Here is a 15,327-nt window from a genome sequence, read left to right as displayed (position 1 = left end):
GATACAACCTATGTCATACATTGGGGCTTCCCTGGTGGCTCAGCAGGTAAAGAACTGCCTGCAAGGCAGGAGATACAGGAGATGTAGGTTCAATCACTAGATAAGGAAGATCCCCTAGAGGAGGAAATGGCAACCCACTCCAGTATTCTTGCCTAGACAATCCCATGGATAGAGGAGCTTGGCATGCTGCAGTCCATAGGGTCACAAAGAATCGGATACAACTGAGCGACTGAACAACAACAATCCTTTCCATGGCTCTTGAGAAGAGTTGCTAGTGTTCATTGAGTTTTACTCTGTGCCACCCACAGTGGCAAATACTTTGCTCATATCATCACCTTCACCTTCCCCAGAGTCCTCTGAGCTGACTCCTGAAATATCCCATTTTACACATGATGGGGACAGTTCAAAGAGAGGGTGAGTCACTTGCGTGCCATCACCTAGGAGGAGGTCCAGCCCAGACTGAAGATTCAGGACAAATTGGATGCCAGATCTTGGCCCTTCTTCTGCTGAGGCCATATGTAGCCAGTCTCTTTGTGGTTCTACCTCTTGGTGTAGATGAACAAACTGGCCTTTTGGCTTATATGACAATGAAATAGCAATGCCCTCAGTTTTTATCAACAAAGGAGCTTTGCAATACTACAGTGTCATTGTCATCTTTGGCTGCTCAAGTTTCCTGCCCAAATTCTTCCAGAGGGAGTTGCCCATGGGCAGGTGGAAAACGCACCCTGGAACCCGGAGCCCTGCTCCTGCCCGGGGGGGCTCCACCCAATCAGTAAAATTGCTTTGCTCAGAGCCCAGGAAAGCCTCTGGCCTGCCCCCATCTTGCCCATCATCTGCAGAGCCGAAGGACAGGGCGTCTCTATCTCCAACAGCCACGGGAAAGATGATCTCAACTTTCCACTAAACCAAGATCTGATTCAACACGATTCAAAGGTGTGGCTACTGTCGGATAAACCATAATGCATTTATCTTCATGCCAAAGCGTGCACACCGCCAGAATCAGGCATGACGCTGCAAACCCAGGCAAACAAAACTCGTTCTGGAGCACATCAAAGTGCCCCTTCTGCTGGAAGGGTCTTGGCAGGGCAGAGACACTTCATGTAGTCTCTAAACAGATGTCTGCCAACCCCAAGGCACGTTATGATCCCTTCACCAAAGGAAAGGAAAATGATCATTCATTGTACATCTGAGGCATAGCTCTTACCTTCAGTAGATACTCAATTAATATTTAGTAAGTGACTGAATGAATGAGTATACATACACAGAGAGCTTTGAAGTTTGAAGAGTGGAATATGCTTGTAAGAAAAACTAGGTTCCCTTTAAAAACAAGTCATAATACATCCAATGCAGATGGATGTGTGTGCCTGCATCCTCCAGGGTCACCCTTGAGGGTCACGTGGCCCTGGGGAAACCAGGAAGGAAGTTAGGTAAAGTCTGTCTGGGCTAGCGTTGCTTTAGTGTTCTGGAGCCTGGGGAAGTGATGGAAGTGATGACCGATACCTGAATCCAAGGTGTAGGAAGTGTTTGCTGCCCAGTTTGGTCATCGCCTTCCTGGCCACATCATCCAAGTTTCGAGAGCCTTCATCATTCACAGCAACAGAAAGGATCCTGCCATCAGGCACGGCATTTAAATACTGGGCCAGACGCTCACTCTCTTTCTTGGATCTATAGGTGTCAAATCTGAAAGAGGCAGGGAGAAGGAATATTAATAGTCCTAACAGCAGTGCAAAAAGAGAGCTCTAAGCACCTACCTGTGGTAAGACAGCTAACATGCCATCCAAAATCTCAAGAGTCATGATTTTTAAAGAGAAGAGCTTTTATTACAGCAAAAAAAAAAAAAAATCATCTGAGACTTGTCAAAGGTAATCCATCCTCATACATATAAAGCAGCTATGAAATGGATATCTCAAAAAACCTACACCACAGGTGGCAAGAATTTACAAAGGAAAGATAAAATTTTGCTATGATCCCAGCTCTAAATATAAAGCATACTTACTAAGTATAAAGATTTTGTACAATGGCAATGAACATTCCAAAAGAATTTGTCTTGGAACTTAACAAGCAAAATAGTTCTACAGGGAATCTAGAAAAATAAACCAGCATGAATAGCCAAGATTTGAGAAAAGGAAAACAAAGGCGGTTAGGGGATGTGGGTGAGGGGATGTGTGGATGCTCAGGGGTCCTCAAACTTACTTTTAATTGTTTCCATAACCTGGTCTGACCCCACCTAGGCCCCTTCCTTCTCCACTGATCTTTCCCATGAAACGTCTGCTACAATCCTAGCATATCTCAGGGTCTCATAATCATACCACAAGCCCACTCCTGCCTTCGCTCTATCATTCTAAACTTCTCTTCAGCCAATCAAATGCTTACTACCTCCCCAGAGCTGATCTAAGTTCTTATTTCTCCAAGTAACCTTATGCAAGTAACCTCCAGGTGACCAGGTCTCAAGTGACCATAGCCTGCATTTGCGTGTGTGTTTGCTGCTGCTACTGTGCCACAAGTAATCCATATTGTACTACTTAACAAGCAGCGCTATATCTGGAGAAAACCAGAGTTCAAAAGAATGAGTGCACCCCAATGTTCTTTGCAACACTACTTACAATAGTCAGGACATGGAAGCAACCTAAATGTCTATCTACAAAGGAACGGATAAAGAAGATGTGGTACATATACACAATGGAATATTACTCAGCCATAAAAAAGGAACAAAACAACACCAGTTGCAGAGACATGGATGGACCTAGAGACTGTCGTTCAGAGTGGAGTAAGTCAGAGAGAGAAAAACAAATATCGTATTATATCACTGATATGTGGACTCTAGAAAAATGGTACAGATGAACCAATTTGCAAAACAGAAATAGAGACACAGATGTAGAGAACTAATATATGGACACCAAGGGGGGAAAAGGAGTGGGATGAACTGGGAGATTGGGATTGACATATATACACTACAATGTATAGACTAGATAACTAATGAGAATCTACTGTATAGCACAGAGAACTCTACTCAGTGCTCTGTGTTGACCTAAATGGGAAAGAAATCCAAAAATGAGGGGATATATGTATACGTATAGCTGATTTACTTTGCTTCACAGCAGAAACTAATATAAGATTGTAAAGTGACTATGAAAGTTAATAATAAAAACTAAAATAAGAATAAATTGAGTAAAATATAATAAAATTTTTAAGAAAGAAGCAGCATCCAGGAGTCAGAGCACAACTGAGTAGACCACTCTCTCTCCTCTGAAGGGAGGAGCTCTCCGATAGCCTTTGTGCCAACCAAGTGCATCCTGGTTGCATTACCCCTGGGCTGAGGATTGCTCCACCCCAGGCCAAGCAGGTGGCTGTCACCAGGGGACCCATGGGGGCAATTTAGTGACTCAGGGTCTGGGCAGATCTGGGTTTGAATCCCAGCTCCAACACTCCCAAGCCTTGTGATGCTGAGCTCCTCTATCCAAGGGATTCTCCAGGCAAAAATACTGGAGTAGGTAGCCATTTCCTCCTCCAGAGGATCTTCCCAACCTAGGGGTCAAACCCATATTTCCTGCATTGCAGGCAGATTTTTTTTTTTTTTTTTTTTACCATCTGAGCCACCAGGGAAGTCTCTGAGCAAATTTAGCCTCACTCAACCTCAGTGCTCTCATCTGTATAACAACAGAATCACCTCCCAGGGCATTTATGAAGATTCAGTTCTATATGGTGGAGAAAGCGGTTAACACAGGGTTTTGCACAAAGTCTAGTGATTGTATCATTGTTACTGATATTCACTGGAGGGCAAAGTGAATGGGCCAGCCTACACCATATCACAGCCAGCTCTTGCTGCCTTCCTGTGGACGCTCATGGCTCCTGCCCTGTTTTTGAGGAATTCAATATCCCCATCCTCCAGCAGCACCAGAACAGCTGTCTGCTTGCCCACTCCAGCTGTGCCCTTCTTCATGTCTCTTTCTCTCCAAGTGGCCTGGACTGGCCTCTGCAGGGTCTGGACAAGAAGCCCTGGGAGCTTACTGGTCAGGTCTAGCCTCTGCAGAGTCTACCAGCTCATACCCAAGCCCGGAGAGAGGACAGGGAGAAGAGACTTGCTGTTTCTGCCTCCTCTCTCCAGTCCATCCACTTCTATCGCCGCTGCTTCTACCTGAATCCTTGCCAGCGACATCTTTTGCCCAGACCATGTGGAAGCCTCTGAACCACCTCTGCTAGCTTTACTTTTTAAAAATATAATTTTATGTATTTATTTTTGGCTGTGCTGGGTCTACCTTACTGCGTGTGCTTTTTGCTAGTTGCAGGTCGCAGGGGGCTACTCTTCATTGCAGTGCACGGCTTCTCGTTGCAGGGGCTTCTCTTGTTGTTGAGCACAGGCTCTAGGGCACTCGGGCTTCAGTAGTTGCAGCACATGGGCTCAGTTGTTGCAGCTCCCGGGCTCTAGAGCAAGACTCAATAGCTGTGGTGCAAGGGCTTGGTTGCTCTGTGGCATGTGGAATCTTCCCAGACTAGGAATCAAACACGTGTCACCTGCATCGGCAGGCAGATTCTTTACCCCTGAGACACCAGGGAAGTCCTGAACTTTACTTTAGCTCTCTGCAAACAATCCACTCTGTACAGAGCAGCCAATTCTTTCAATTAGAAGGTATTCTTCTTTATTTTTTACTTCTTTTTTATTTATTTAATTTTGCAAATTTTTAATTGGTGGATAATTGCTTTACAAAGTTGTGTTCATTTCTGCTGTACAAAAATGCAAATCAGCCATAAGTTTATGTTAATGTATATATAAGGAATCTAGAAGAATGGTACTGATGAGCTTATTTGCAGGGCAGGAATAGAGATGCAGATGTAGAGAATGGGGAAGGAGAGGGTGGGACGAATTGAAAGAGTAGCACTGACATATATATATTCCCATATGTAAAACAGAGAGCTAGTGGGAAGCTGCTGCATAGCACAGGGGGTCAGTGTGGTGCTCTGTGATGACCTAGAGTGGTGGGATGGGGGAGGCAGAAGGGAGGCTCAAGAGGAAGGGGATAATGTAAATGTGGTGGTTTAGTCGCTAAGTTGTGTCCGTCTCTTACAACCCCATGGACTATAGCCTGCCAGGCTCCTCTGTCCATGGGATTCTCTAGGCAAGAATCCTGGAGTGAGTTCCTTCTCCATAGTTATGGCTAAATCAGATCACTTTTTTCTTAAAGTATTTTGGTGGCTTTGCATTCTACTAAGAATAAAACCCACCTCCTCACTGGGCCTCCCAGGCCGCACACCTGCCTCTGCCTGAAACTCTGACATCATTGCATGTCGTTTCCACCACTCTCTGCCCTCCCATCTCTCTGCTGGCCCTTCCGTCCTATGAGAACATCACACACTTTCTCAGCCCTGGCCCTTTGCACTTGCTGCTCTCAGTCTTGAACAATCATTCCCTGACTCAGCCTCACCCCAAAGTCCTCGGCTCAAATGTCTCTTGTTTACACCTGGCTCCCTGACCACGTGATGTAAGATGACCTTCCTGAGTTACTCTGCACCACCTATGTCTTCCCCCTAATTACCAATGATCCCAGCCTGAAACTATGCTGTGTGTACGTGTGCATACGTGTGTGTGAATGTGCCTGTTCCTGTTCAATTCAGCTTCACAAGGAAGATGCCCCGGGAAGGAGAGACCTAACTCCTTGAGATCAAGGATTTCTGTTTTGCTCACAGCTCAGCACCCTGAGTGGCCTCTGGCTAGGACACACGTCCAGTAAGTGTGTGTTGAATGAATGAATGTGTTGATGTGAAGGCAAACCTTACCTGTCAGAATGGATGACTGTTCCTGATTTGGGGTCGATGACATGGACAATAACTCCACGGTGACCCCAGCTCCTTTCAAAAAAATAGCCTCCCTCTTCCAGGCCACCCGGGTGAAGAGTCTTGTTCAGAAATGTCCAAGAGAGCTTCTTCTGTCCATGCAACTCAAGGGTACCTCCTCTGTCGACACCAATGTATTTGAGGCCAAAGTAGGGGTCTAGCTGAATGCCATCATCAGCCCTATGAGAGAAAACGGCTCTCTGTGGTTGGCCAACATCTCTGTTTAGTGGCTGCTGAGCCCAGAGGGGATGGCACTGCTGCTGACTCCCACTGTGGCCACCGTAGAACCAATTACACCTGGTGACCGCCCAAAATCAGTAGACATAGCACGAGCAACCAAGATAGTCTCAAGCCAGAAAAAAATGAGTCCAACAGGCCAAGCAGAAATACTCATCAACAGTCAACATGTTGGCACTTCTTTCCAGGTCTAAGTGCATTATATTTTGGTCCATATCAGATGTGGAATCACCTGGACAACTACTGCATACCCTGTGTATTCTTGGCTACTACTTCTGAGAACTCTCAATTGCTTGGTGATGGAGCACAGCCAGAGGCAAATGCTGCCTGGAATTTTTCTTTATCTTGTCCATCAGAGCCTATTAATAAACATTCACAGAGACTCCCTGAGCCATGACATGATTAGAAAGCAGCTGAAAGGCTGGCAGGGGTTTCTGTAACTTAAGTCCAGACCTGAGCCACAGTAAATAAAATACCTCGTGTACCTCTACAACTCACCCAAATTGCTAGTGTCTGTCTTGCTCGTGATTGTGATCTGGCAAGATGTAATGACAATTCCTTTCTTGCACTAAAGGCTTGCTGTCTCACCTTCCTCTCTTCTATGGACAATCTCCCCCTCATCAGATCCAAGGGTGGCATGTTACCCACAGTAGCATGGGGATGTCTACCCACCTTCCATACAAAACGATGCTGAAATTGCCCTGGAAAGGGCAGAGGGCACTCCCAGCATGCAGCTCTCCTCCGCTGTCAATCAGGATGTGCCGGGTACGCAGAACAATGGCCTCATCTTGGTCTTTAATGACTAGCTTTCCTGAAGAGGTAGGAATGGAGTGAGGTTGAAGAACACAAGTGTTAGTGATGAGATTCTAGCAGAGAGACGGGCAGACCTCCTGAGCCCCCATCTCCTCCAGGCAGGCAAGAAGCCCTCCTTCATTACTTCTGTGTTTGCTTTGCTTATGATGTTAACTTTCCTCTGTCTTGCCATGGGTAAATATTGCCTGCTTGGTCTGCTGCCTTCACTGTGTGCTCTGCCTTCAATGAGTAAGCATCTGAAAGTCAGATAAGCAGAACAGCTCAGAGCACCAGTAAGGAGTTTCCTCTATAAATGCTTCTTTCATTAAGATTGGACTCTGACAAGGCATTCCTTAAGTGCTCGGTGTTGACAGTTATCTCCAACAACCAGATGCTCTGACCTGAGCTCTAAGCATGTGACATTTGTTTTGTCCATCTAAAGTTATGGCAACCTGCATCTATCTGCTGGGCTCAGAGGCAGCAGACCAGAGAGATGGGACGGGAAGTACTGGGGGAAGGAGATTTTGACTTACCTCCATCTGAGATGCGGATGGAGTAGACTGTGGCAGAAGAGGTGAGCAACAGTGCTCTGCCCTGGCCTATATACACATAGTGGGCTGGATCATGGCCAGGATTCCAGGGTTGCAACTCAGGCCACTGATCAGGGCACTCAGCTGACCCTGCCAAGTACAGAGAGGTGTCACTGCCACCATCCACCAACCTCCCCAGCAAGGATGGCACAGATCATGGGGTGGGAGGAGCTATCATGCACTTTCATGGCTCTGGCTTCCTCCCTACTAGAGCTCAAAGCAGGGCATTAGAGAGAAAAGAGAACCCCTGACATAGGAGCCCTGGGATTTAGCCCATGCTCTTCATTAGTTCATCATGCATTTTCTGTGAACTTCCTTCTTCTGGGCTCAGTTTTCCCCTTTATCAAATGAAGGGCAGACCAGATGACTCCTCAAGATATTACAGGATCTAAAGTTAGACAGTGATATACCTAGATTACTTGTATTCCAAGGCATCCCTTCCCCTGGAAAGAATGTTTGAAAAGTTGGCAAAGCCCTTTCCCCTTCTGCATGAGAATTTGACTTTTAGTTAATTTGCTCTCCCTGTTTCCCTGGAAACCTGAGAAAGATGGTATTCTATAAACAGTGCTACTAAGCAACATTAATTATAACAAAAGTGACCCGATTAGTCAGTGGTATTTAAACCAGGAACTATGAGGTACGATGGTAAAGAATCTGCCTGCCAATGCAAGAGATACAAGAAATGCATGTTCAGTCTCTGGGTTGGGAAGATCACTTGGAGAAGAAAATGACAACCCAATTCAGTCTTCTTGCCTGGAGAATCCCATGGACAGAAGAGCCTGGCAGGCCAGTCAAGGGGACTATGAAGAGTCATGACTGAGTGACTGTGCACACACAGTCGTTATATTTATAACGATCCTGCTGGAGATGTCTTACTATGGGCTTCCCTGAGTGCAGGGACTCTGATGACTGGGCACATCCCACACAGCAACCCTGAAAGTTACATCTATGCAGTTGCTATAAGAGATACTGGCTCTGGTGGGGCGATTCCATACCTGTCCAATGATGGCTCTGTTTCCTCTCACCTAAGGAGCTGTTACCTGGGAAACCAAAGAAGATAACTTCTGGGAGGCTTGTGGGATGTTACTAAGACCACTCTGATGAAAGAGGAGTGCCTGATGAAACACCAATGGCAGGTAGTGTTTCTGTCCTAAACCCTTCAAAGTTAGCCTGATGCTCAGCATGGCCTGCAGGATTCCCTGGTGGCTCAGCAGTAAAGAATCTGCTTGCAATGCAGGAGACATGCATTCAACCTCTGGGTTCAGAAGATCCCCTGGAGGAAGGGCATGGCAACTCACTCCAGTATTCTTGCTTGAAGAATCCCATGGACAGAGGAGCCTAGCAGGCTACAGTCCATAAAGTCACAAAGAGTCGGACTCGACTGAAGCAAGTGAGCACACAGGCATAAGCACGGCCTGTGGTAGCCTCATGAGTCTGAATGTTTAACTGAACTCAAAGCACCTGTGGTGGGTGTTACACTGCAAATAGAAGCACTGGAAGGAGTCCCTCCTTCTACTGCTCAGAAGGATCTATACCCCAGTGGGGTACCATGTACGGTGAACAGAGAAGACTGTCTCAGAAACAGGGGACTCTCCCTGGACAGCAGGGGAAAGCCCAGAGGGAAAGCGATCAGAAGAGGCCGCGGGCAAAACAAGATGAGAATGCCTGCTCAGTGAACAAGCCTCAATGTACTCTTCTCTTTCTCTCACTAGGGATTAAGTTGTGAGCCTGAAACAGTAGATTTTTAAATAACTGGGGAGGGGATGGAGGAGCGGGAAGGTGTGTGTGCATGCTAAGTCACTTCAGTCTCGTCAGACTCTGCCACCCCATGGAATGTGGCCCACCAGGCTCCTCTGTCCATGGGATTCTCCAGGCAAGAATGCTGGAATGGGTTGCCATTCCCTTCTCCAGGAGATCTTACCGACCCAGGGATCGAACCTGGGTCTCCTGCATCACAGGCAGATTCTTTACTGTTTGAACTACCAGGGAAGCCCATGATCTTATGCACTGTATCTTAATGGACCAGATCTTATGGCAAATCAGGAAGGGAACATGAAGGTCAGGTGGCTCCCAGACGGCAGGCTGGCTGGCAGCTGTGTGTTTTTTGTCTCTTCCACCCCACCCTGAGTGTTTGATAAAATTTCAATTGGTTGCCATCCTTTAACAAGTAGAGAGCTTTTATACAAAAGTCTATATTTCTGGCTTCTCTTAAAAATTCAATAGATCCTGAAGAAGGTGCCCCCCTTTTCCCATGTGGGGACCATTGGCCAGGACTGAGAAGGGTGAGTTCCTTAAGAGGGGCCTGCATTCTACAGGTGACCACATCTCTACCTGGCCAGCTTCACTGCATTGCATCACGTGCCTGGCACCTGTAGACACTGAATTTGAAACCCCAAAGGCTGCCTGATGGAACCAAAGCACAGGATAAGACCTGCCCAGGGTCATTGAGTTAGCAGGGTTAGGCCAGAACCCTGAGGCCCTGCCCTTGCCCCAAGGCTCCTGCTCCTGGGCCCCGGCCCCTTGCTTCCAGAAGTGGCTACACCTTCTTTGTTGACAGGCAGAGGCCCAGATACTGTGCAGTGGCTTACCTGTGGATGCAGTACCAGGAAAGTGGGCCAGGATGAACCAGCCGATGGTCAGCATCACCCTAAAGGAGACGTCCGGCCTGTGAGCAGCTCCCATCCTAGCAGAGTGCTCCCTGAAACAGAAGCACACCGAGTCAGACCTGCAAGCTTACCAGGCTGGAGTCAGTGTGTGGGGCAGACACACACAGAGACACACAGGGCACATTCACACACAGAGGCCATGCCAGCATGGGCACCCTCCAGCCGGCCAGTGCGGAGTCCTCAGCTGCCATGACTCAGGATTGGGCAGATTGGGGCATGCCAGCCCCGTTATCAACTTCCTGCCTGTGTCCTGCAGCTCAGAGACCCAGTGACGGATGGAATTTCATCCTTGGTGCTTGAGCTCGCTACCCTCCAGAATAAAGCTTTGGTTTTTCTTCTTCTTAAGTTAAAAAACAGAGAAAACCAAAAAACACTCCCACTGAACATATGCTAGAAAATAGATGCCATTAACTTCCTGCGTGATCGCAGCTGATTTGATTAACCTCTCTGGGCTTCAGTTTCCTAATCTGAAAAATGAGGCTGTGGACTAACTGATTTCTAATGTTGAGAGTCCCTTGGACCGCAAGGAGATCCAACCAGTTCATCCTAAAGGTAATCAGTCCTAAATATTCATTGGAAGGACTGATGCTGAAGCTGAAATCCCAATATTTTGGCCACCTGATGTAAAGAACTGACTCAATGGAAAAGACCCTGACACTGGGAAAGATTGAAGGCAGGAGGAGAAGGGGACAGCAGAGGATGAGATGGTTGGATGGCATCACCGACTCAAGGGACGTGAGTTTGAGTAAACTCTGGGAGTTGGTGATGGAGGATGCCTGGGAAGCCTGGCATGCTGAAGTCCATGGGGTCACAAAGAGTTGGACATGACTGAGGGACTGAACTGAACTGACTGAATGTTAGTCTGTGCTTCTAAAACAAGTCTTGATGATAATATTGAGATCTTAAATAGGATGCCTGTGTATTATAAACCCTTTTAATATTACCCATCCAAGAGGAAGGCAGGGCAGAGATAGTTAATTGTCCCCTAATGTCCATTTTCCCTGGAAAAGAACCCCTGTGTTTTGTCTGGGCACACAGCCCCCTGGAATAAAGGCTACCTTCTTCAGTCTCTGGAATTGTTTTAGCCAATATGGCAAAAGTACAGTGTGTGAATTCCAGGATATGTCCTCACAGAAGGTGGGAAGCCTTTCTCCATGCCCCTCCTCCCATTCCTGCTGGCTGGAATATGGATATGATGGCTGGATCTTTAGCAGCTATCTTTGGCCACGTAGGTAGTTGGAGCCATGTGCTGAAGATGGTAAAGCAGAGAGTAAGAAACTAGGCTCTGACCCCATGGAGAATTGACATAGCCCTAGACTCTGGATTTATTTTTCTGTGTGACAGAATTAAATGAATTTTATTTCATTTTTATTTTATGAAAGCCACTTTTTTTTTTTTCCTTTTACTCAGACAGAAGCTGACTATGGGAATTTGTCTAGGTAATCCTCAAGAGAGGAACTTAAAAAAAAAAAAAGATGCCTGATGTTCCTTTCAGAATATAACACTCTTGGAGAAAGATCTCTGTCCTCAAGTACTCTGTTGCACACTAGAGTATGTAAACGAGGCTGGGAGAGCAGCCTGCTCCAGCTCCCCTGCCCATGTCCTCAGATCCTCCCCGGAGCCTGAAAACAAACAGATATTCTCCCACACGGAGGAATGGGCCAGATGTCTCTCATGCCACACAGGCTCCTGCCTCTGAACCAGCTCAGGGATAAATCTGATCATCCCTGACCTCCCAGCTCCAGGTGAAGTGCTTTGTGTGAGTTCAGTGAGTCGGAGTAGGCAGGAGGGTCTGAAACAGAAGGCCCTGGCCTTGTGCCTGGTCCCTCCCGCACAGGTGCGTTGGGGAGGCTGGGGAGGGAGGCACAATGCTCTCAGCATCAATGTCCACGGTGTCCTCCTGGCAGGCACCCTGCCTGGCCCTGGCCTGACCTGGAGAGAACAACAAGACCCATTCTAGTCGCCTCAACAGAGCCGCTGGAGTGGGGCATCAAACAGTGCCTTTCTCCCCACGGTCCCCAGAAGAGTAGTGTCTGTTTTCATGCTCTTTGTGAGAGAAAGAAGGGGATGCTGGGGACAGGAGTGTCTTGTGGTCCTCAGGGAAAGCCAGGCCCCAGCTCTCGAGCCTCCATCTGTTCAGCAAAACCAAAACTGACTTGTTCTTTGCTGCTAAGAAGCCCCAAGCCATCCTGGGGCTTCACGAACCTGAACTTCGGGCCATGAGCTAGGAGAGGAATGTGGCCGGCACTGAGCAGGGCGGTGCCTGGGGGATGGGAGGCACTCTGGGTGTGGGCACTCCTCCAACCTTAACTGCTGGGTGACCCTCACCCAGGCATGTGCTTCTCTGGGCCTCGACTCCCCATATGCAGAGTGGAAGGTTGGGATACAGGGACTTGTGGCCCTGACACCTTCTGATTACAGCCTAGGTCATTTCAGAGACAAAAATCGTCAGTTTCAGGATGGATGTAAAAACAATTCCACCTGGCAGGATAATGCTCAAAATCTTTCTCCTAACATGAAACAGATCTGCTGTGTCTGAGGCACTGGAGGCAGAGAGAACTGCACCCCCCTGCCTCAAAGAGCTCGTGATCCCACATTGCCTGGGGAGGGGTGGGGTGGTCCTCCAGGCTTTTGTGCCCCCCGAGTGGCTCCCAGGGCCCTGAGCACAGAAACATGGAGAAAGGTCCTGTTGATATGCATCCCAAAGGTTCTCAAATTTCACTTGGGACTTCTTCCCCAGGGGAGGAGAACAGCTTTTCCACTTGGCCACTGAAAGCTCTCTGGCAGCGGGAGCTGGACTCGGCTTCTCCAGCTGGCAAGATATGGTCTGGAAACGGTGCCCAGCCGCGGAAGGCCTGGGAAGCACGCAAGTTGGCTAACAATGCTAGAAGCTTCCTTGGGGAGCTGCTGGCTGGAGCCTGGCTGGTTCCTGCTGGTCGTGAGCTGGCCCCTTCCTTGCAGGGCATGGTGAGCCCCTCAGGTAGAGTAGTGTGCAGGAGGAAAGACTGGAACTCCAGGACACTCTGCTTCACAAGGCTTCACAATAACAAGCTAAAGTTTTCCAGAAGCTTGGCACCCCCACTCTATCCAGCTGTAGCTCCGAGTGTCTGCCAGGCCTCCTAGGAACGCGGAGGGGCAGGGCGTCGCCTGCCCCTGGCTGTCTCTGCCTCTCCTTGCTGCCATCACACAGCCGGGGCGGGGGCTCTGCTCTTCCTCCAGCTGCCCTGGGGTAGTAGAAGCCATCACCTGAAGGAGAAGAGGAGCACGGGGTTATTCGAGCCTCCACAGAGGCCCCTAAACCCCGAGAGGAGCAGCATTAGCAGGTCCACGCCCCACAGCATCCCCGCCCCCAGGGGGAGGCGGGCTCTTGCTGCCTGCAGAGCCTGCAGCCTGCAGAAGCCAAACTCTCTTCAGGGATTACCACGAAGAGAGGGAGGAGAAGGAGGTGGGGTAGGCTCAGTGTAAGCGCTGAGGGGTGGGGGTAGGGAGCAGGAGAGAGTGTGTGTGGGGAGGTGTGGTAGGGCTGCAGGGGGACCTGGAAGCTGCTTTGGGCAGTGGGACAGCCGTCACTCTGTCACACCTGCACCAAGGCAAGTCTCATTTTCCGCAAACCTAGGCTCAGCTCAGAGCAGCAGGACACTGTGGGGACCTGGAGCACAGGCCCCAGAGGCCTCCAGGCCAGCCATGCAGCTCAACATTAGGAAAACCATTTGACCACTCAGGCCTTGCTTTTTTTAACCCATAAAACTGAAATAATGCCTCTTAAACTCCAAGGTCCTTTTGATCCTCGCTTGAGGATCAAACGAGAGGCTCTATAGAAGATGATAAAGCTCTGGGCCTGACCTGTGGTCAGTACGCAAGTTGTGGGAACTGCTGGTATGAAGGATGCTTGCTACCAAGGGAGAAAGCCTGGGAGATGAACTCTGAGAACCTGGTCTGAGTTCCAGCTCTCAACAGCCACGTGACCTTAGACAAGTCATTCAACCTCTCTGGGCCTTAGCTGTCTCATTTTTAAAATGGAAACAATAATACTACCCATAACCAGGTGGGTTTCCCTGGTGGTAAACAATCTGCCTGCAATGCAGGAGACTGGGTTTGATCCCTGGGCTAGGAAGATCCCCTAGAGAAGGAAATGGTAACCCTCTCCAGCATTCTTGCCTGGAGAATCCCATGGACAGAGAAGCCTGGTGGGCTACAGTCCACGGGGGTTGCAAAGAGTCATACATGACTTAGCATCTAAACTACCACCACCACCAAGCGACTTGCCAGTTAGCATCAGGCTCACAGAATGTAGGAGCTGATGGGATTAGAGACCCTTTCCAGTCAGCCCTTGGCCGTGCACCTAACCATGTGGAGAATTTGTTAAAATGCCGATTCTCATTCCGTGGGTCTGGGGTGGGATCTGATTCTGCATTTCCAACCAGCTCCCAAGTGAGGCTGCCTCTGCTGTTGGGCTGTGGGCCATGCTTTGAGTAGCAAGGATCTTGTGCAGTCCCACCCTCCCATTTTACAGATGAGTAAACTGAGACCCACAGTGCAGAAGATTGTTGCTTATAATCAGGAGCAGTAAATGGATCAGAGAATTGCCATCTGACTCCAAATTATGGGGCACACACCACCCTCCCGGCCACCCTGCTTGTTTGGGTAGACAGGGAGAGGTAAGACTGGGCCCATTTCTGTTTCAGCCCCTGTTTCAACTGGGGCATTGCTTTCAGTCACAGTTTGGATAGTAAACATCAGGAACCCTTTATACTTCCATAAAGTCTTAAAATTATCTTCCCCAAACAAAATACCTCCTCTGAGAGGGGAAATCCCCAGTGGGGAGCCACCTGCAGAGCCAAGGAGGACCGTTTCATGTGATGAGAGAACTTCACTATCACAGATCACTCCCACCCCCAAGAATATCTGAACAAATCCTGTTGGGTCCTCTCATTTCATCACCAAATCGGCCACCGGGGCTGGTAGCGTCAAAGCCTTCCACCATCACAGCAGGTAGGAAGGCAGGTCTGTAACCAGTCTCCCCTCCTGTTCATGTAACACACATGGTCTATGCACCCCACAAGTGGGCGCTGCGCTGGTCCTGGTGGAAAAGGAAGTGAGATCCCTGCTCCCACAGGGATCTTGAGGTCCCATTACCCTCTGCATCAAGCATCACAGTCTAAATGATGAGCCTGACTCTTCTGCAAACCAGATGTTCCCTAATGAAGAGTTCC

General features: G+C 48.6%; 1 protein-coding gene across 8 annotated transcripts in view; it reads right to left on the bottom strand.

The window, feature by feature from the left end:
* CEMIP (cell migration inducing hyaluronidase 1) overlaps positions 1–15,327 on the bottom strand; it is a 160,064-nt gene that overhangs the window by 57,852 nt on the left and 86,885 nt on the right. For 6 of the 8 annotated variants that reach the window (XM_059879303.1, XM_059879298.1, XM_059879301.1 and 3 more), the window contains 6 exons: positions 12,320–13,360; positions 10,037–10,146; positions 7,392–7,538; positions 6,739–6,877; positions 5,773–6,009; positions 1,501–1,680 (listed from right to left, as the gene is read on the bottom strand). In XM_059879303.1, the coding sequence (XP_059735286.1) occupies positions 1,501–1,680; positions 5,773–6,009; positions 6,739–6,877; positions 7,392–7,538; positions 10,037–10,130 (797 nt within the window). In that variant the 5' untranslated portion in view covers positions 10,131–10,146; positions 12,320–13,360. The other 2 variants (XM_059879297.1, XM_002696612.6) reach the window with 2 other exon arrangements.

This window comes from Bos taurus, chromosome 21, assembly GCF_002263795.3.
Source record: "Bos taurus isolate L1 Dominette 01449 registration number 42190680 breed Hereford chromosome 21, ARS-UCD2.0, whole genome shotgun sequence".
Classification (NCBI taxonomy): domain Eukaryota; kingdom Metazoa; phylum Chordata; class Mammalia; order Artiodactyla; family Bovidae; genus Bos; species Bos taurus.
The sequence above is the reverse complement of the archived record's forward strand: the minus strand, read 5'-3'. Positions and strand labels throughout refer to the sequence as shown.